The 22,664-nt window shown below is 39.7% G+C and overlaps 1 protein-coding gene across 3 annotated transcripts in view; it reads right to left on the bottom strand.

The window, feature by feature from the left end:
* Positions 1–3,929: 3,929 nt before the first annotated feature.
* The window catches only part of STK38 (serine/threonine kinase 38), a 19,225-nt gene continuing 490 nt past the window's right edge, over positions 3,930–22,664 (bottom strand). The window contains exons 2-14 of one of the 3 annotated variants that reach the window (XM_024212192.3): positions 20,151–20,286; positions 18,197–18,248; positions 17,919–18,041; positions 17,078–17,161; positions 14,568–14,691; positions 12,489–12,643; positions 11,104–11,206; positions 9,139–9,200; positions 8,065–8,182; positions 7,618–7,741; positions 6,240–6,335; positions 5,800–5,894; positions 3,930–4,910 (exon numbers count right to left, since the gene is read on the bottom strand). In XM_024212192.3, the coding sequence (XP_024067960.1) occupies positions 4,780–4,910; positions 5,800–5,894; positions 6,240–6,335; positions 7,618–7,741; positions 8,065–8,182; positions 9,139–9,200; positions 11,104–11,206; positions 12,489–12,643; positions 14,568–14,691; positions 17,078–17,161; positions 17,919–18,041; positions 18,197–18,248; positions 20,151–20,281 (1,398 nt within the window). In that variant the 5' untranslated portion in view covers positions 20,282–20,286 and the 3' untranslated portion in view covers positions 3,930–4,779. The remainder of the gene's footprint in view (positions 4,911–5,799; positions 5,895–6,239; positions 6,336–7,617; positions 7,742–8,064; positions 8,183–9,138; positions 9,201–11,103; positions 11,207–12,488; positions 12,644–14,567; positions 14,692–17,077; positions 17,162–17,918; positions 18,042–18,196; positions 18,249–20,150; positions 20,287–22,664) is intronic. The other 2 variants (XM_024212193.3, XM_024212194.3) reach the window with 2 other exon arrangements.

Below are 22,664 nucleotides of genomic sequence, written 5' to 3'. Positions count from 1 at the left end.
GCAAAAAACCTAGAGCCAGCCCTGCTTGATCCCCAGCCCTACCCTACAGCAACTATAAACCCTACACTTTCCCCTTACAGAAATAATGGGCCACATCCTCAGCTAGTGTGAACTGATGTAGCTCCATTGAAATCAGCAGAAGTATTCTGATTTACACCAGCTGGAGATCTGGCCCAGAACCTTAACAAATCAAGAACGTCACATGTTCCTCACCAAAGCAGCTTGTAACAATTCTCAGTCAGGGTCTGGTTGGGGAGCATGACCTAGTGCTCAAGGCCACAACTCCTGACTGCCAAGGGGGTTGTGGGGAGAGCCCAAGCCTTCCCACTCCACTGGGCTCCGACCCAGGGCCCTTTGGGCTACCAGTGGTCTGGCAACCAAGGCTGCTTAAGGGGGTCCTCCCTGGGCCTCTTCCTCTCATTCCCTCCTCACCCCCGCATCATCTTAGTCCGAGACTTTCCCCTCGTGGGGGAAACCCAAATCACAATAACTAATAGGGGGTTACCAATGTCCAAGATCCACAGGATACTTCCCTCGCAGGTTGTCTCTGGGGTGCGTCCTTTCTTCCCTCAGGAAGGGCCCCTTTGGGCAGTTGTGTCAGAGCCTTAGGCTTCCTCTGCTCTGCAGTGCTGGAGCTGTGGGCTGCAGCTCTGCTCACCTCCAGCTCTGCCACCCAAATGAGCTAATTCCCGATCTCAATTCCTCCAGCAGATGGAGCATTTGCTGCAGGGGGGGGGGGGGGGGGAGTGGCTAAAACCCAAATAATCCCTTAACCCCATGTTGCCCAGTGTGGGGTTTGTACACCCCATCATACAGCTACATGATCTCATGGCCATGACCTTTGTCTTCCCATCAGCCTAGTACCAGGGTTTATTATAATCTCTTGTGCTGTTATGCCTCATACATATGGCCAGCTGTTGCAAACAGCCAAGATGAAGTTAGTAAGCTGAGCTCAGTGATGTATCACACAATTGCAGCCTTTAGCAATTGAGAGCAGACACTGCCTTCTGTCTGTCCAGGGCAATTCACATTTATGGCACTCTATAAAGACACAGGTGTGTTCTTTTTCAGAACATTTGACTATGAGAAGAGACCATATTTCTTTCACCTGCAACATCTTATTCATTTGGGCAAAAGTAGAATGCACATAAGGAACAATCCTCAGTCTTTTTTTTTTTTTTTTTTTTTTTAAATAGACACTTCCATCATCAAATCCATAGTTGTTGTAGTCTAAGGGGCTAAAATGCCAGTCAATATCTAAGCCAATGTGCTTAGGTGAAGGACCCTACTCTCAAAAGTAATTGCTATTTTCATATAAAAAAAGTGTAAATATCAGCAAGAGACATTCCCCTTTGTAAAAACAAAACACAGCAGCAAAACTAAATTGACGAAAAGGATTTATTTATTTACACAGCTGAGGAGAATGTAAAGATCATTCCATAAAAATAAGTTGGGTTTCCCCATGCTGAGACCCCAGCATCACACAGAACAAATTTGCCAAATTTTACAATGCGATTTAGTAATAGCATCATGTATTTACAAAACGCTTTTTCAACTGACAGTTTAAGGCAGAGTCAGGGCACAGTGATAGTAAGTGGCACCTAAGTGCAGTTTTGTGCTAGGCATAATATGAAGAGAGGAACTGGCAGCATAACTTACAGTCACGTCCATTAGGAAGTTTAAGATTGGAATTAGTTTCTCCTGCAGGTCTAGCTGGAAAAGAACCAGACCCACTCCTTGCAACCTTCATCTGTTTGCAGCTTTAAACAAAAAACCACAAGGCATTCCTAATTACCTCCATTTATCAGCTAATGAGCACATAGACAAGACTGGTAACTTGTTAACTTAATAAAAATGTTTGGCTAGCATATCTAGAAAAAAAGTACAAAAATCTTATTCTGATAGCAGTGAAGTGTGGATCGTGGAAATAATACACAGTACTGTTTTTCTAGTGTTGACAAAAATACCTGTAGGAAAAGGCAGACTTATGATGCATCTGTTGTAAAGGAAAAATTGCCACTTAGAAGGGATGACTGACAGGTTTCACATTTAGGGGGAGATTTTCAAAGGCACTTAATTCCCATTGAAAGTTGACAGAAGTTAAGTTCTTAAGAGCCACTTGTGCCTTTGAAGATCTTCACTTTTTAACTCAAGGACGATAATATACAACACCCAACTGGACAATCTGAGTGTGGGGTCAGAAGGCATTCAGAAATCACATGTGCACTAGAGATTTCCATAACAAGGTATTGTTTATAGACTTTCACAGAACCCCTACAAGCTATAATTGTATAATTCTCTCCCTTGTTCTTTGGTATTTGTAAAAACACCAGTCCCTTTTATTAAAGGGTTAACAATGCAGCTGCTGTCTCAAAACCTTTTACTCCGAAACCATAACAGCTTCAAAAGGGTTTTGATCTTCACATTTTAAGCAAGCAAGAATTGCAAAACAATTTTCAATAGTTAAAAATGCCAAGAGCTCTTAACTTTCCAATGGCTTATAAGGCAACATTTTCAAATGTGGGTGACAGAGCAATTTTACCACATCTAAAATGTAATGATCAGTCCTTGATTTAAAAAACAAAACAAAACAAAAAAAACCCACTATAAATAGTATAAAAGGATGCTTTGCTGGCTAGCAAATAAAGATCCTGATCTTTATTTTACTTTGCTTAAGTAGTCCTATGAATAATCCCATGGGCCCAAAGATCACTGTTGTCAGAGTAAAAACTACTCTTGAATTTAGGATTGGCAGAATTTAGCATTTAAACTGCTTACAGCAATGCACTGAACCAATTCCTACTACACAGAAATACAACAGCACAGATTCAGGGTTTCTGGATGGTCTCATAGTTACGGCATTTAGGGAGAGGATGTTAACAAGTTGTCACCCACAATCTTAATCAGGCTTTCTGTTATGTACAGTATTTGCACTCAAATTAATCCTTCATTCAACATTTACTCTGTGACACTTTAATCCAAAAGACATTTAGTGGAATATTCCCTAATGCAGCCATTAAAAAAATTATTACATTACAATCACAGATTCTTCCCTTTGTTAGTCTAGAAAGCTAGGGCTAAATACAAACCATAGCCACCAAGTCATCTTGACACACTGATCTAGCTTTAAAAAAAAAAAAAAGGTCTTTTTAGATGCTAGATATTTTTAGTGTTCAGCACCAAAAATATAATGTAGCAGGAATTTAAACTGTTCAAACTGATATGCACTTGTTAAAAACCTCGTTAATTTAAAATCTAGTGACACACTAAAGACCCCCCCACGGGGGGGGGGGGGTGGATCTGTTTGTTTCACATGCCACTAGGAATGCACTGATTGCACCTATTTTGTAGCTAAGTGGTGTTCCTGCACATGGAAAGGAATTATCAAGAGCTCAGCTGATAAAGAATCCTCCAAATCAATTTGATCCAGCTCCGAGAGGTGCTTAGGCAAGGGAAGGCACTTTGGGGCTCTCATGGAGAGCATCCTGATTATAAAGGAATACACTTTCATAAACTACATTAGGCAATAATTAGTCAAAGAGAGAAATGGCAGGACCCATGTACCAGAATTTTCAGACCCCCTTGGAAGACTCTGGGTACAGAGGTCTTAGCCATGGTACTGAGAGAAACTTTGAAATACTAAGTAGAGGATGGGAAGGCCACTGTGAATAACGGTTTGCAGAGGAGCCCTAGGCAGAATTTCACACTTTTTGCCGTATCTTCCTGCTTGACACTACCCCATGCCACTAGCAAGTTACATCATCATCTTTGAAACTGATCACAGCTGGCAGATTTTACAAGCGGCCAAGAGATGGCAGCAACAAGAACAGAAAACCCAATGGCCTGTCCTATTATACATAGGGGGCCCATCAGCAATCAGGATAAATGAATTTCCCTCCCTCCTATGCCCCCACCCCCACCCACTCCTTTTCTAGGTCAGCTCCTGTTATTGGCTAGTTTACTAATAATCTACAATAGCCATTTGTTTGCGTGGAGGTTCTTCAATACAACAGTTGGAAACTGTTGGCTTCCATGGAGTAAGTTCTACCAGGATGAGTGGCCTGTTTCTCCTGTCACTGCTCAGAAAAAGCAAAGTGTTACACAATTTTTTAATTTAGAAAAATATTTAATGGCTTGAAGGTCATTGTCTTAGTACCAAAAGTAAAGTGCACCACAACTTGAGGCTACTGATTGAGCTGAAAAATGCTATTAAAGAGGCTTCTGAGTTATAAAAAAATAGCACTACAAACTACGGTTAAGGCAATACAAGTTTTGTTCATCTACTAGATAATTTACTGGACAGTTTTGTCTATCTCAAGCTTTAATTATTGCTTTATTTCCTCTGTGCTACAGTTCTTAGCCATTAGGAAAACAGTGCTGGCAGAACTGGCAGACTGAGTATATCGCTCATTCCAGGACTGGTGAAATATTTTGTAAATACCATATGCTTTGTGATGTTAGAAAGTAAAGGCGCTCTTCTCTCTCTCCTCCTCTACTGGATGAACAGTCTAGCAAGGAATTCAGTGTGAAAACAGAGACAGGCTTGCTCCTGAAGCAGCAAAAAATATCTGCCTGCATCAGAGGTAATAGAGTTTCGTGGAAGTTTTCAGTGGAGTGGAAGAAACAAATCCAAGAAAATAACAATGGTGTGTAATATATTGTGTCCTGAAAAACTTTTCAAAAAGAGTTCATAGCCCTCAGGTAAATTGTTTTAAGGGCATAAACCCAGTACAGAGAAACAAGATCCAAGGCTCAGAAATAGTCTCAGGTCACAGTTCACTACTTTCCTGCTTTCATATAGGATGGGATTGCCCCTCGGGCTGTCAGCCCCTCAAATCGTTTGTAGGTGTAATTGATGAAGACCCAGTCTTTGTTCTTGTAGTCAGTCTCTGGATGGTTACTTGTGGCCACTGAAAGACAAAGTGACAAGTGTTAGCTTCTTCAGCTATTAAACTGTACTCAATATACATGACACTGGACACAGTCTTTTAGTTTTAAAGAAATTATACAACTTCTGGTTGGGAAAATTCTGTTTCCCAGTTTTATTCTTCAGTTCTAGAAAAAAGGGAGTCGTTACAGTCTATGGTGTGTTAAAAAATCCACCTGCTAACAAATGCTCAAACAGGCCTTGACATAAAAGCTGTCATTATGAAACGCATGGTCGAATAGCCATTCATTGATTAAAGCAGACCCATTTTCACCATGACACTGGAGAACGTTATAAAATTACGCATATTAAGTCTCACGGCTGTGCCCTGAGAAGCACTGCCACATCCCAACTATACATTTCCATGGCAGTCATGCGTAACACCAGAGGAACCATCGTGGTCTTATTTGTACAATAAAAGATGAACATTTTCTTTATAAACACATTTATATGAAAAACTCAGGTAAGACTATCAATGGCACTTCCATGAGGGATTTTTGGCTTTAATGCTACCACAGAACGTATTACACTAGTCGAGTGAGGAAGACGGAGAGGGAGAAAGTTCTGAGTTACACTTTAGTTTGTGGGTTTACGTCTGAAAGTGCCCTCAAATCCCCTTACATCTAGATATTGCAGCAAAATACAGAGTCCCTTGCTGCCCTGCGATGTCAATGGAAGTTCCGTGCACAAAGGACTTGCAGAATTGGAACCACAGTTTGTAAAAGTTACCATTCAGAATTCCCCCTAAGAATCCTTAAGCATCTAATACTTATCCCGAACTTGCTATCAAGACAGACTTGTAGGATTCCTGTTAAAGTAAACTCTGCATTATCATTATATGTAAAATAGTGACAAGAAGGGGAGATATTTACCTGTTGGTTTAAGGATATCCGATTCTGGAAATTCGTCGAAGTTTGAGGTGTCATCAATGCTTTTAATTTCTATTGATATTGCAGCAGGTCTCTCTCTGCCAAGAGCAACATTCTCACTATTAGGTTTTAAGGCAGGCAATGAATACATTCCATTTCTATAGGGACTCAAAACAAAAGCCTTGACCTGGATATGCTTGAACCTCAGAGAAGTTCGGATCAGGATCTGAACTTCATCACAGCCACGCAGGCCTGGTTATTGCACAGGCCTGGTTCCCTGCGTATTCAAGTCAGAGCTGCTCATTTTACCATCACAGGCAAGTTTTTACTGTAGCAGCACTTCTGACAAACCTAACAGTCTAATGTAATTAGACCACTGGACTGGAAAATTAAACAAGGACTAGCTTTCTGGAAGGATGCTGAAGTGTCTGGCAATGTCCTACCTGATATGCTCCCAGTCAACCCCTTCAAAGAAGGGGTTACCCTTGATTTCTTCGACACCAGGTGCACCAATTCTGTGCTCCCATTCACAGCAAAATCTGTGAAAGGAAGCATGAAAATAGTGAAGTGTTATATTTAGAGACAGTGAGTCATTTTAAACTGAAGCTAGTATTTACATGTAAGAAATTGTAACTGAAGGATAATGATAAGAGCTCTTATTTTAAAAAAGTAATACACAAACTATGCTAAGGAATGCTAAGGCTGTGATAGAATATAGGGAATTTACATTCAAGAATAATATGTCCTTTCATCCAGGACCAGCAGGGGGCAACAGTACACACAAAGCATGTACGTTTCACTAGGAAATACGTACTTTTGTATTGAGACCAGATTAAAAACCTATCAGAAACATCATGTACATAGTTAAGACTAAAGAGCAAAATGATTGCATATTCTCTTTCCCAAGCCCAGCTCAGTGTGTATGGAATACGTTTATAAATCAAACTCTACACACAAACAGTGTCAGACACACTTACTTACCTGTTGTGTTACAACGGTGGGTCTGGAAAACATTTCGAGCCACTTCCAAGGAGGTTTGTAGGGAATTTATTCCCTGAACTGAGTCTGAGTTTTAATGTGTATGTTTGCCTTGGTTTAGACAAAGATGAAATGTTTCTGGTTGGTGATTGCTTCTTGTGGAAAGCATAAAGGCTGATGGGGAGTTAATACATATCTGCCTTAAGGCTGTTATGTGGAAGCAAAGTGGGTAAACCTTATTTCAGACAGGAGTTTGTTTGGATAAACTATTCAATTCCAAAAGGAATTTAGACCACTCACGAGAAGCGTTTCAAATACATTGGATGGAAAGCCAGCAATTCTAACCTGCTGTCCTAACAAGCGTAAGCCTATTTCAAGGACATCCTTTGCCAATATAAACAGAAAGTGTCCATACAGCCAGTTAACACAACTCAACATTCTCATTCTGTGTTTCCTTCAAGTGGAGATTCAATTTCTGAAGAATTCAGAGGCACAGGAAATGGGGGACAAAGACATGTAGGAGGCAAAAAAGCTACGAGATGAGGTGCTCCCAAACATAAGATTTTACAAGAATCCCCATTAATGCAGCTCTTTAAGGGCTCCCAATTTAAATGACAGTGAACCACCATGAATTTGATGAGAAGATATTTGATTAGCGATCTTCCTAGTCAATACATAAGTGTGACAAATATATCACCTTAAACTTCAAAGCACCAGCTGTCTCGTTAGGCAAGCTGTAAGAGAGGTGTTTCATACAGTTTGTAGGATGAGAAAATTCATGACATGTAACAAGTGGCACCACACGACAAGCTTGGTCAGCTGCAGCAATTGACTGACTGGTACCTTAGAATAAGATCCTTTGCTTTCTCAGAGATTGGAACTTCCGGGGGGAAGATCAGAGTCTCTTTCCAGTTCATCACTTTCTTATAGGTTTCTTGAGGGGTCTCAGAACAGAAAGGGGGATAACCTGAAAGAGAAAATACACTCCGGTAGTCACAAATTAGTCACAAATTACTCTTTACTTCATTGCAGAAGCTTAAATTGAACTAATTTGAAGCCACTGGGGGGAAAAAAAACAGCAATAACTCCATTTGGGTTACAAGACAGAAGTTTAAAAAAATGCAGGTGAACAGCAAACTGGAGAAAATTGCTTAACGTGAAAATGGGCACCAAGTCTGAAGGTGTGCCAACAAAAGGTAAACGAAGCCATGAAAAAGTGAACTTTGACTCTGCTATTATGTAATATGAATTTAACATATACTCTAGGTTTCTGCATTGCTCGTTTCTTACCAATTAACATCTCGTACATGATGACCCCAAGTGACCACCAATCACAAAGCTTGTTGTAACCCGTCTGCATGAAGACTTCAGGAGCGATGTAATCTGGAGTTCCCACAGTGGAAAAGGCCTGAAATTGAATGGCTTCAGTTACATATTTTGAGAGAGATCCCGTCTGACTGACGGGTGACTGACAAATCTTCGCACAACCAGAGGGCTTGAACAGAACCCTCACAGACAACTTATTCAAACCAAAAGATAACTTTTTTTTTTTTTTTAAATAAGATCCCACATGCTATCAAGATACCATTAAAGTGACAGCAGTGAAAAAAACCACTATTGTAGGGGAAGGGAATAAAACCCATTTAAATACTGCAGCTCTATTTTTAGAGAAGATAGACTTTTAGAAACATTTTAAGTGAGATTAAGAAAGAGATAAATAATACTGTTTAAAAGTCTTTGTAGGAAGCTGTTCCTCCATCCCCTAAGGATACAACAAGGCTAGACAGTGACCAACAACTGCAATACAAATTGTAGCATAGCCCTAGTTCACAATGGAGACTTGGCTCATGTTCATCTCTAGCATTAACACTGCCAAGTAACATGCGATAGATGCAAATCTAATCATGGAGTTTCTCTGCCAGATCCAGCTAGACTTTGGCAGATGTTATTGCTTATGAAATCTGCACAGTAAAATCACCACTATGCACCTCCATCTGCTTTGTCCATTTCTCTTAAGGCATCACAGTCTGGGTATGGGCTAGAAGTCTCCCCAGAGGCAATGTTACTTTGGAAGTAGCTAAGAACTTGGCTAGTTTTAGCCATAATTGCACCAGAAAAAGCATCAAGCCATGCTGGTTCTCTATCTTAAGCGTAAAAGTCACCAGAATTTTACAGATGGACAAACGAGTTATTTCTTTTTTAAAGCCCAACTGCACAGATCTTTCACAGTACTTCAGAGAAGTGTTTGAGAGTTTTGAAAAGTGCCACAGTGTAAATGCTGTTCATTTTAAATATCAAACAGCCAACCCACTTGCATCTCAGAGCTCAGCCGTGAGCATCTGTAGACAGAGGGACCGCACTTACCAACTGACGTCTATTTCTCTTCCACGTTTCTGCTTTCCTTTTGGAATTCATGTTCTGGAAAGCTAAAGAGGACCAGAACACACAGGCATCAGTATTGCTCATTTTTCTTTTCCACTTTCTGTCCAAGATAAATAGCCCCACTTGAAGTTATACATAAAGGGGTAGTGTTACTCCTAACTCATCAGCAGCTTCTAGACCCTGCCACTTGACAGTCTGCAAGCACTAGACACTGCTGCATTCTGAGCACTACAGTTACAATTCTGTAAGCACTTCCATTAGACGTCCACGTTTTCAGAAGTTGATAACTCCAGGAACAAAATACTCACTTCAAGATGGCTACATTTAAAGGATTAGATTCTGATCTCAGTTACATCCATCTAAATCTGGAATAAATCTCATAAATCCAATGGAGTTAGCTCAGCTTTAAAATGATGTAAAAGAGATCACACTCCAACCTCTACTCTCTGTAAAGTTCCAAACAAAATCTATTCACACATGGTATATGCTTTTGTTTGCTGAAATTAAAATAAAAACATTGATGTTTGAGGGTCTTTTAGTCAGTCACATAGCATAGGCACAACTAGTTAAAAAGCCTAGATTGGGAACTTGGGCTTTAACTGCTTAGTAAAACCTTATCTCTGATGACAGACATGTCAGGTATAGTCATGTTTATGGTATTTTACAGTGCAAGCGCTCAAGCCACAGTGCAACACAGAAACAGGAGGGAGAATATAGATCAGCATTTCCTTTGCATCCATCTCTTCTCTGCGAATTCAGTTCAGTAGAGAAGTTCTCAGATTGAGAGCCCTGGAAACTGATGTCCTCTCTATCCACAGAGCAGGTAAAGTAGAAGCAGCAGCAGTGCCAGCTTCCCAACACTGTCCTCCTATCATGCCTCAAACCTGATTTGAAGGGACCATCTGTAAAGGATAGAGGGGTGTTCCGTCTCTACAGCTCAGAGAGGCCAAAGACAGACTGCCAATAAAGGGTCAGTTAGTACTAACTGTGTTGGTGGTTTTTGTAATGTGTACTCCTGCTCACCAGGAACTGGACTCACGGTAGTGTCAATCATTTGAATGAAACTATTTTGAGATAGGCAAGACACTGACTACTAATCATAAATGTTAGTTAATTGGGATCTCAAAGCCTCTGATCAGGAGGAACTGTTTCTTTTAAAAGCACCAGAATGAATATATCAAAAGCCTCTTTACCAATCACATATCCTCACCACAGAGAAATAGCCAAGAGAAAGTGACTGCCTCCTCTTTTTCAAGTAATATATGAAAGAAGAGTACAGAGTCATACCAGATCTAGCACAGAAGCATTTACACTGGTGTTGCTGCAGAGGGAAATTGACTAGAAACTGAAGAGTACGAAGTTTTGTTTCTTGCTAAGAACCTAGCTTCAGGAGAGTCTGCAATTTCCTATTGTTCTGGTGCCATGCTCCCGTTTTTCTTGCGAAACAATTTTAAAGACTTAGATTCTGGGGATGTGCATTCCCAAGAGTTAAACTATCTCCATGCCTCCACATGTGATATGGCAGGGTTTGCCATGTTAGTCTTGTGCTCTGCTAGCATGTGATCTGCTAGCAGTCCTTGCTAAAGTACATGCAATGAGCCTATAGTGTAGTACAGCATGGAAAGGATAATATGAGACTTGAAGGAAGGAGCAAGCTTATTGGAAAGGTAAACGCTTATATTTACATAAATATCTTGTTAAGTAGCAAAAATAAGAAAGGAAGTGCACAGTGCAGAAAGTGCAAGAGGGAACCTGCAGTTTAAAAGGGACTAATGTGCCACATATACCATTCACCGTTTCATCCCCAAACCCTCCACATATGCAGGGTTCATTAGATCCCTAACAGCAGCTTTCCACCATTGTGTTGAAATCAGTCACCTTTGGAATTTCTAACGCAGTTCCCATAGGAGATAATATAAGTGCTGGTACTGATGAGAGAGAACTTACTGAAATCACTCGGAAGACTGTGGTTCAAGTTTCTGTAGAACTCCGTTCGGTGAGCCTTCTTTAGCCCAGTGCAGAGACCGAAATCTGACAGTTTCACATGGCCCTAGAGATGTAGAGACCCAAAATGCAGAAGAAATACAAGACATCCACCCAAAAAACAGAGTTATTTACCCATTTATTTCGTATGACAAAACACTAGGCATAATTATCATCTTGCTCTAGCCTACAATTGGAATGTGATATTGAACAAACCTAGGGATAATTTTCTGTACTGCCACACAGTGGATGTGATTCAATTTCCAGTAATGTTCCCAATAAACGTTTACTTCAATGGGGGCTGAAGGCACTTCCCCTTGCAGGATCAACCCCATAGTCCCTTGAGGGAGAATATTGAATGGGATGAGGCAATGACCACCCCGGGTAAGAACAAATAGCTTCCAGGAGGAGTGCTGTCTAATCCTCTGTCAGAAAGTGGATGAGTTGTGGGTGGACTCAATAAGACACAGGATATTCCACAAATTAAAAAATGTTACTCTGCCCGCCCAGTGCTTGAATTTGTCTTATCCACAGTGCAAGGCAGCAATGACTTTCAATGTGAAGTTCTTTTTTGAGCCTAAAAATGGCATATTATATCCTAAACTTGCATGACTCTGTAAAGGTCTGCTCCAATCAGAGCACTTAATTATATTTTGGAATCAACAGAAGTAGGTAAATTCTTCTTGTCAGCAAATTTCTCCCAGACAAGGCAAGTAGAAAAACATAAAATTCTACTTAGCAATAGTAAGGTATTGAAACACACCAACTTCCTGGATACTACCTACTATAAATACATACAAGTAAACCTGACCAGTCTGGAGAAAGATTTTGAGAAGAGATAAGAGCTAATGAGACTGGAAGCCTAATGGATCAGCTACATCCCCACATTTGGTGTAAACACACTACTCAGTATTTGGTGAGCACACGCAAAGCAGATGTCAGGCCCAAAGGAAACGTCTTAGACTAAGGAGGAAGAAATGAAACCAAAAGATGGTTTTAAACAGCACTGAAAACCAAACACAGCTCAAACTGCCGCCACAAGAGAGCACTCTGTAAATAAGATACTGTCAGCTGAAGGTTAGATTGATGTAGCTTTACTTCCATCAGGTCCATGGAAAATAACCTTCAATTTCTTACCCTTACAGAGGATAACTAAATGATAGTGCCATCTATCATAGCATTCTGAATTCTAAGTTACCCAGTGTATTTGCTGCTAACCCAAATGTCAACCAGTTGTTATGGGAATATCTTTTGTTGGACCAATTTCTGTTGGTGAGAGATGTTTCTCTCATATCCTGGGACCGACATGGCTACAACAACACTGCATACAGTGGTTGATATATTTGTACCTTACTATCCAAGAGGAGGTTATCTGGCTTGATATCCCGATGGATAAAACCAAGCTGATGAATGGAGTCAATGGCTAACACAGTCTCCGCAATATAAAACTGAGTCTCTTCTTCTGTTAGGGTGTCTTTTTTCATCAACAGTGTCATCATATCACCTAGAAAAAGTCAGCCACCACAAACAGCAGAAGTAAATACAAACTGATAATTAAGCCCTACATCCATTTTACATATCAGTGAATTTAGACACCATTTTTATGAAACAATTATATTTTATACATTGTAGATTCACAAACACCCAAGAAATGCATACAGAAGTGTAATTAGTTCTTCACTCAGCTACAGTCGAGCCTGCTGGTGCCCTTTAGTTTATTCAGTTGAAAGAATTTAGCAATTAGATTATGAAAATAAACCTTCAATAGAATGCCAGTTCTTTGGGGCAGGGACCATGACTACCGGTTTGTTTGTACCCTGATTGAGGCCTCAGGTTGCTAGCACAATACAGATAGCATATATCTTAAATTTACATATCTTAGATTTTTAAATTAACCTAGATTCCAGGCAATGTCTTCTCTCAGAGACATCACAAATAGAATGACCACAGGCCATCAGTTGGCGCTAACAGAGAATGTCAGCTTGACGTTGTTTAGTAATGTAAAGCCACATACAGGAATTTGTTGGTGGCAGGTATTGAGACATCCAATTTTACAGAAATCCAGTAGACCCAAACTAGTTTGTACTAATCAGCAAGAGACCCACTGAAATGCTAATTCACAGAATATAGTGAGTAGATGAAATTTAAAAGGATACGCCAAATGCACTTTGGTTCATTATAATTTTAGTTTAGTTTTCATTAAAGACTTGATAACATACCAAATAATGTTATAAAGTAATGGATATAAAAAAGCCTCAACAACAGTCAGGTATATAGTCGTCACTGAGAAGTGAAGAGAGACTGTCTTGTGAGCATGTAAACTAGTGTGTGCTATTTACCAAGCCTCTACTGCATTTGATTTTGTGCCAGTCTATCTGAGAGTTTCTGTCTCAGTTATAAAACATCTCATTAGCAAAAAGGTGAATTGTCTGCTAGAAATGTCTCTCAAACCAAAATTAGTTATGGACAACCACACAAGATCTGGACCTTAGATAACAATTCTGCAGCCAGACACACATTTAACAATAACAGACTGCATTATTGCACAATGTCAGGTCTGAAGTCAATCATTTGGTTTCAATAGTCATATCATGTTTTCAGTATAACCCAGCAAGATTTCAGTAGAACATTCTTCTTGTTAGTATACTATAGTACAGGGGTAGGCAACCTATGGCACACGTGCCAACGGCGGCACGCGAGCTGATTTTCAGTGGCACTCATACTGCCCAGGTCCTGGCCACCGGTCCGGGGGCTCTGCGTTTTATTTTAATTTTAAATGAAGCTTCTTAAACATTTTAAAAACCTTATTTACTTTACATACAACAATAGTTTAGTTATATATTATAGACTTATAGAAAGAGACCTTCTAAAAAGGTTAAAATGTATTACTGGCACGCAAAACCTTACATTAGAGTGAATAAATGAAGACTCGGCACATCACTTCTGAAAGGTTGCCGACCCCTGCTATAGTAGTTTCAACACTCAAGAGTTAATCTTTAAAGCTCTTCTTTGCAGACAATAAAGAGGTTATTTCTGATGCAAACCAACTACAAGAAAAGAGTTAGAAAATTGAAAGCTGGTTAAGGTTCTAAGAGGATAGGTGTCAGACTGTGAAGATAAGGCTTGACAGAACATCTAGGTCAAGTATGCAAACATTTGTACCTAAGCATGATTGCAAAAGAACGTACCCATGGCACAGACAGGTAACTATGGGCCTGACCTTGCAAGGTGCCAAGCACCCTCATTCTCCAATGAAGTCACCAGGCATTAAGAATGGCTCAGTTCCCTGCAGGATCAGACCCAACACTACACTATAAAGCAATTACACATGTACAAATACCGGTAACAAAGACAGACAAGATTTGTTATAAAGCCAGAAGACCGCCACAGAACAAAATGAAAGTGACCTTTTTATCTCAGGTAATTACCTCCAGGCAGGAACTCCATGATAAGGTACAGGTTTAACTTATCTTGAAAACTATAGAACATTTTCACAACCCACAAACTGTCTGCCTCCACTAGTATGTCCCGCTCCGCACGAATATGGCCAACCTAGGATGTATATATATATGCATATGATTAATTATTAAGTTTTTGATTTTTATTAGATGCATTTATCTTCACACACAATTCAAACACTGTTTTGAGGGGATTCAAAGACTGAATATGCAACTGTCAAGTCTCTATATTAGGAATGGAAATACCATCACGTTTCAATACTTTCATCACTGGATATTTTCACTAATTAAAATAGTGCAACAGGTTTTTAGACAAGTATAACCTTTGAAGACTGCAACAGCTTTATAAAATATGCTTCTGAGAATGAACAGGCAGAAAACCTTACTAAAGATCACTGACATTCTTTCATATGCTTTGTTTGGAATGTACGGACTGAATAAATTACTTGGGATTCTGACTCCATCTGACCCCTCAGTGCATAGATCTGAAGATCCTTTATGTTCAAAGGTTTCAACTGTAAACCGTATGACACGTTTTTGTTTTGAGGATCTTCAAAAAAATTACAGTTACATCAGTAGATCTACTAACTGCAAAGGGAATGTTTGCGTAAGTAACTGTTCACCAATGTAAGCAAAGGGTTTACAATACGACCCTAGTTTTAATGGCAATTGAAGGGCTTGAACCTAGAAACACCACCATAAGTAGTGTTTGCTACAACAATTAGTCCAATTAAATGCACTCAGCAGGTCTATTGACAGTAGTGAGCACTATGTCTGGTAGTGAATGGTTGCAAGATCAGGTCCTAGAGATGTCTCTGTCCTCATCCATTTGAGTAAAAGACCAGTCTAACACCGTAGCGTGTAACTCAACCCACTGCATACAACTATTCAGCAAGTTTTCATGGAGAAAAATAATCCCATTTTAATCTAGATGACCGTTTATATATACACCTACTATACCTATAAAAAATGGATCCCCTCCAAGTCAGAAGTACAGCTGTGGCTAGGGTAGTATGGAGAAGCTTGTCTTACAGCTACCTGCTTTATATCTGGACTGTAGACAAACAGAGCACTTCAACGTCTAATATTGTTACTTCCTTAACCTTCACATGGAAAAGAGAACATTGATTGAATTATAGATATGATGAAAATACACATTTGATTTGAGGCGCTTATTATACAAGATAAACTACTTACTATTTGGGTTATAATATCTACTATATTAAGAGCACTAACTAAAACATGCACAAAGGGTACTAACTACAGTTCAGAACAGTTAACATCTAGCAGATGAGACTTGGATATTTCATAACCGAGATTGGGAGTCAAACCCAGGTCTCCAAACACATCAATGCAGGCCCACACACCAAGCACTGACTTTCAAAATTGCTATGTAAAGACAAAGAGGTCAAGAGTGCAATGCTATTTTTTAAATGAATACCTTTAAAAGACAAAAGTTAATTCAGGAATTACTGCCTACAAAAACATTGCTTCCTAGATGAACTCCAGTGCCAAAGAAGGATTGGTTGGTTCAGACTGCAACAGTCCCAGAAGGGCTATCAAAGATATAATACAATGACTCAGAGATTGGCATTAATATGAAAAGTGCCACTACTTTGGAGGTCCTGCGAATGAGTCTGAAGGATTCATGCAGCTCTAGCAACTGATATTTACAATTAAATCCATTAGACATGCTAAATCAGGATGAAATCAGACTTGCAGCAAGCCAGCACTCTGAAGATTGTATTGAGAGTTCACATACATACCTTTGGTATCAAGTGGTAATATAGTATCACAAAATGCAGAAAGAGGAACATAATCAGTTGTAATACAAGTGTTCCTCTATTGCTGTTCAGAGAAAAACTGCCATTTTCCTACACCTTGCTTCTCCAGGTTTTCAGATGGAAACAGAATGTTCAGTCACACTCTATATCTGACCATAATGCCTCTTGCAAAAAGCCAGTGCAACTGAAACCTTCATCAAGAAATTGACCAAGGTTGCAGAGACAATTTTTTAAAATGCTGTTTTGAACATGTGAATTAATACATGTTATTACATATTTACAATTAGTCACTGATAAAAATAAAGAAATATAGCAAGTGAAAGCTATATTTTTCCTCATGACCACATAAAAGTTAGACTCAAGAGAAACCACATTTCTTCCAGAAAGAATTACAATATGGCTGAAATGTTCAACGTGGTTTAGGGAAAACTGAGTATCCAAATCCAAGGCAGGTTGGAAAGTCTCAACAAAAAAAAAAAATCCATCTATCCACCCACCCACACACCCCTAGCAGTTTTTAGCTAGCAAAATCTAAACCATATGTTGCAGTGATTATTCTTTAGTGTTTTGTTTTGTTTTTTTAAATATAGGCCCACTTTTGTCCCCCAGGAATTTGAGTTTGCAATGGAGCAGAAAAAAAGATTTTTAAAAGAGGCAGAGCTACTAGAATTGCTATTTGAAATTACTATTAATCACCTGCTCTTTTTCAAGCATGTCAGCTTTGCGTAGTATTTTCATCGCATATACATGCCCTGTGTCCTTCTTCTGGACAAGCCGCACCTTCAAGTTTTGCAAAAATATGGAGTCAGAAATACATCCTTATCAGACCAACTTTTCCAGGTTTCTTTTACAGTATTCTGGGTATCATACCCTAAAACCAAACATTTCACTTCTATTTTGCAAAGCAGAATCAGATTATAAGGACAAATAGCACTAGCTGACTTATGATAATGGGATACAGAGCCTGCTACCTCTAGGACACCAGATCATTCTACCAGAGCCCACTACCTCTAGGACACCAGAAGAAAGATGATACCATTTGATAGCATTTGGCAATCTGTAACATGAAACGAGTTGGATGGTCAAAACCCAGTTTAGTGGACAAGTTTCTATGTCATGAAAACCCATTATAAAAGGCCCTTTGGGGTGCAGCTTCTGCTATCACTGCATCCCAAAAACCATTACTACAGGGTCACAATGGAGGCACACTGGCACAGCAGCGTCACACCTACACTGCTGCTGTTATATCTGTTCTACAGATGGAGGGGCTTTCCAAGGTTGCCAACCAAGCCCATTTCACCAGCATTTTGGTCCTTTTAAAGATGTGGGGTTTTGTTTGTTTGTTTAATACAAACTAACACTGACTACACAAAGTCAGATGCATTTGAATGTCAAACTTTAAACAAACATTCAGCAGTGATTATTGTGTCATTTGGCTTCAAATTGTACTGTTCTGATCTTTTTAAAAGTCTTTTCAAAACATTCCAGTCCCTATAATGCTACTACAGTTTTATTCAGTAATCAGTTCTGTTCTTACCTCTCCAAATGCTCCTCTGCCTATTACTTTTAAGGACTCAAAATCTTCCAAACCAAGTCTTGTTCTCTTTAACCGAAGAAACTCCGTTTCCTTTCGGGCATGTGCGGACCTCCTGAGTCTCTTCTAGTGTTTGTTTTAAAAAGAAAGCCATATAGTTTATGAGATTCCATAATGAAGTTCCCATCTGGATCATACTGAACCAATTAGAGAGGTCACTAAAGGTATGACTATGGGTTATTTATATTATCTAACCAAAAGACTTGTTTTGTGTTCATTACCTCTTCATCTTTTAAACCTTCCTCTTCCATCACTTTTTCTAGCTTCTTCTGTCTGGGAGGGGGGGAGGGGGGGAGCAATGGAAAAAAAATGTTTAGTTCTTCAGAAAATCCTATAAAAAGCATACATACTTTCAACACCTAGGGGAGTACTGTCTCGAACTAAGAGTCAGAGGACTAGAAATTTGGATTCAATATGGAAGTGTGAAGAATTAGAGTTGTGGAAAGATGCTGGTCTCTAGATTTAAGCTCAAGCCTACCTTTCCAACAGAAGTCCAACTTCACCACTTTCCCTCTATAACTCTGCTCATCTAAACCAGTCTCCCTGAAATTTCACATGCCTTATTTTATGCAAGGATAGTCTGGTGGCTACACATGGACTGGGACTCAGGAAATCTGAGTTCAATTCCTGGCTCAGCCACTAGCTTCCTGTGTGACACCAGACAAGTCACTTTAGTTTCACTGTACCTCAGTTCCTCCTCTGTAAAATGGGTAATACAATTCCCCACCTACCTAGAGGTGTTGAAAGGATAAATTCATTAATGTCTGTGAGATGCTCAGCTACCTTGGAGATGGGGGCCATATTTGTACCTAAACTGATATTTATGGTTTTCTCCCTTAAAATATTGATACATTTACAACCTTAATTCCACTTTTTTTCCCCTTTTTGGAAAAGGAATGTAATCTATTTTTGTTGTTAAGATTTAGCTTTGGCCACTGCAGGAAAAATTCCTACATTAATGATGTTCTGAGCTTCCCGATGGCCTTTTCAGCATCATATTATACAAATGCACTGAAGAATTCCTATTCAATATGCAAGTCATTCTTTGCAAGATCCTTTTCCAGCCTCCAGTTGCCACTAAGCAACTGCTGGGGTATGATAACATTTTAGCCCAACATCTCTGTATCATGTATACTGAAATTGCTCTCCCCTTATTTAGGCACCTAGGAAGTACAATTTGCTCACCATCTCTCTCTAACACCCCACTCAAATGCCAAATGTGAATTGCCACAGCAGTAGCTCAGCAGGACCAAACAATGTTTACGCTTTTTCCAACATTAAGTGTTTACAGATAAGGGAAGGAAGCCTTTCTGAAAATTCTGGTTATAAGGCCTATTCTTATGACATGCTCACCACACTGAATTCAATGGGAGTTTAGGGTGCTCAGCATCTCAGAGAATCTGGTCCACAAAGAGAAAATAAAGGTTTCCAAGGATATTTAAGGAATTTATTATATCATCCATCAAAGCCTATTAGACCTCTTCCTGCCTATGAGTTAGTCAAGTTAATGTTAAATTACAGTCTTTACAGCAGTAGCTTGGTGCCTTTGAACAAGTGAATTTCCCCTTATCAGATGGCTGCATCATAAACTGTAACACAAAATGAAGCTGAAACCACATGACTTCATAAAACTACAAGAAATGTTAAAAGGGAATAAAAATCAAAAGGAGCAACAGTTGAAAGAATAAATATTTGTAGAGACTGGTCTCTTACTTTACTGCTTAAATGAATCTAAGCTAACGATACAATTGGTTTCCACTTAGATATATTAAATCTTGCCAATGTGTCTATTGGACTCTATTTTTAAGTTTGAAAAGAAAATGTTTCAACTGATTTCATCAAAGCAAGCTCAACAAAATGGCTTTTTTTTAAATTGCTCAGCAATGGAATAATGGATTTAAGAACAGATATTCTGAATCAGAAAAATATTTTCTTCTAATTTATAATAATGTCCTCTAGCTAAACATTTTTACTCATCAGCATCATATTTGAGAAGCTCAGATAAGTAAGGTAGTTACTAGCAAGGCCTAAAGTAATGTTAAGGTAAGTTAAATTTGAGCTATAATTTACTAGATAGCACCTGCTCAAATGGGACCTCAAGTTAAACAATCAGGCCACTAGTTTCCTTTCACTTCTACACATAGACACTTTCCATCTCCCAACTGGGATTTTTACCTCATTTCCCGTTCTTCATGTTGTGCTATGAGATTGCTATAGAAGTTTTCTAATGTCACTTTTGTCATTGTAACTCGCTCCTTGGTGTGGTTACTCATGGATGAACAAGGTGTTGGACCCGTCATTGCCATGGCTACTAGAAAAAGGGGAGGGGGGGAGAAGGGGAAAAAATACATTTGACATTACTGACAACACAACATGGAAGCAATAATTCTGACCAATTAACTGACGCTCAACTACATTAGACGCTGGAATAAAGAATCAAGACTGAAGTTAATATTTTACGTAGTTTTAATATCTAAGTTATCAGAGAGAGAAAAAATGAAAGACTAGTTGTCTAAACTGGGCACCATCAGTTAATGAGAGAGTCTGCAGGGAAGAGGGTTACAAAATAAAAGGTACATGTCAGGCTTCCTGTTTTTGAACAGCATTCAAAAAGAGGGAAGGAAACTTGACAAATATTATGCCTCAAAAACCACATTTTAGCCAGTATTGAAAATGTTTTGTACTTCACCCAATCTATTCTCCTCATCTTCTAAAAATGTTAGGAATGAAAAAACCCACCCTGAGACACCCAGTCAGAGGTTCCTTTTTCTTTTACACTTCGAGGAAGAGGATACCTCTACGTTTGTCAGTCACATGCAGAGCCCCTTATTATGAAACTTACCAGGAGCCAAAATATTAAATGGATGTGTGGAGTAGTTGAAGACAGACAAATTTGCTATTTTTAAACTACTTTTGCAATTAGGGTCTCCCACTGTAGCAGAAGTTTCCACAAAACAGCCTGCCAAAATCCAGATAGATAATTACCTCTAAACAAGTATGAACTTTAAAAAAAAAAACTTTTTTTTTAAAGTATACTGCATCTACATCTTAAATTAAATTAAAAATAAAGTTTAAGACAGACACAAAGGCTCCATGTTATGGCTCAAATTCAGGGCAAGACCCATGCACCCTAGCTTGTTTATTGTTTCTTACAATAAACAAGCAAGTAAAATATAATGTATATAAAATGTACAAGCTCTTTGAACAATCTAAGACAGTGTTTTCATTGAGGTTTTCTAATGGCAATATAACCCAAAAGAGCAAAATTCCCGTGGCTGGAACATATCCCTAGAAGTCAGAGATAAAGACAAAGGTATCATTTAGAGACACTCATTTATAGGGCTGCAGGTTTGGCAGGGTGCAGAAAAAGTCATGCATACTGTGACTTCTCTGTCCATGAGGCTCAAGGGGGGTGGGTCCTGGAGGGTGGTGCAGAGGGAAGGCCCAGGGGGAGGAGTTAGATATGGAGCCCACTTCACACTCACCCCACAGCAGCAGCTCCTGTGGGGCTGAACCCAGCTCCCCACTCTAGGCATGTTGCAGCACTACTTACTCAAATCTGGCCCTGCTGCCTCTCCCCCGATCACAACGAAGGGGAGGCAGGACCAAAGCAGAGCAAGTGGCACTGTGACCCCATGCACCAAGTCGCAAGGCCTGGAAAAGGGAGCTTGGCCCAGCCCCATGGGACACAGGAGCCACCGCTGTGTCCCTGGTGAGTGCAGGGCAGGCTCTCTCTCCAGCCCCCTCCTACCTCACTCCCCCCGGGGCCTTCTCTCCTCACCGGGCTAGGATTAGGGCTTCCATGCCAGGGCCAAGGGTGCTGCTCCCTCATTTATCAGGGCATTTTTAATTTAAAAAACAAAATCACAGAGCAGTCACTAAACCCTGACTTTTACTAAATTTACAGTGACAGCTCCATAAATTTTAGTTTTAAAAAATGAAGTGACAAATCTGAAACCCTACGCACCACATGTGTGCATGGCCATTTAGATAACTAAAAATGGCAGGCCCCAAAGAACTTATAATAGAAGCTATTTTTATTTGACCTGTTAGATATCTTCTCTTTCTTCAAAGAACACAGGCAATCTAGAGACTGTTGAGGAACTTTTGCTGTATTTTTGATGAAGTTATTTCTTTAAAAAAAAAAAAAAAAAAGCAGCTCAAAGTGACACTATCTGAATTAGAAAAGACAGATAATCTCTTTACACAGCACTTCAAGAGCCTGCAGATCAGGTATCTGTGTACTGTAAGCACATTTGCATCATTCACATTGATTATGCTACTAGTTCCTATTTCCCAGAGAGCAGAAAACCATCAAGTGACAAGCTGGTGTTGGGTGGCAGATAAAGGGAGGGGGAAGAAGACAGACAACTGTACCTTACTCCAATGCAATTATGCTTGTGTGAAGTTTGATAAAAGGGAGAGAGAGCACCTGCCTCTATTTATCTATATAACATGGACAGAGACAGTGCAGGCTCCCGCCACCACCATGGCTCAACCTGGACTTGGAAGGACCACCTCGGGGAGCCAGAGGAGAATTAAGTCTTTGGGGCCCATTTGGTCCTCCGCTGGCAGTGCCAACCAAAGCGTGAATCCGTGGCAGCAGGAGCCAAGAGGAACTCGATGGAGTGGCAGTAAAAGGAGCCAGCCCAACTTTTAGCCACACAGCAAATAAAGCAGCAGAGTAAC

Source organism: Terrapene carolina, unplaced genomic scaffold (genome assembly GCF_002925995.2).
Source record: "Terrapene carolina triunguis isolate 2854851 unplaced genomic scaffold, T_m_triunguis-2.0 Scaffold552, whole genome shotgun sequence".
Taxonomy (NCBI): domain Eukaryota; kingdom Metazoa; phylum Chordata; order Testudines; family Emydidae; genus Terrapene; species Terrapene triunguis.
This window is presented reverse-complemented; position numbering and strand designations above follow the sequence as displayed.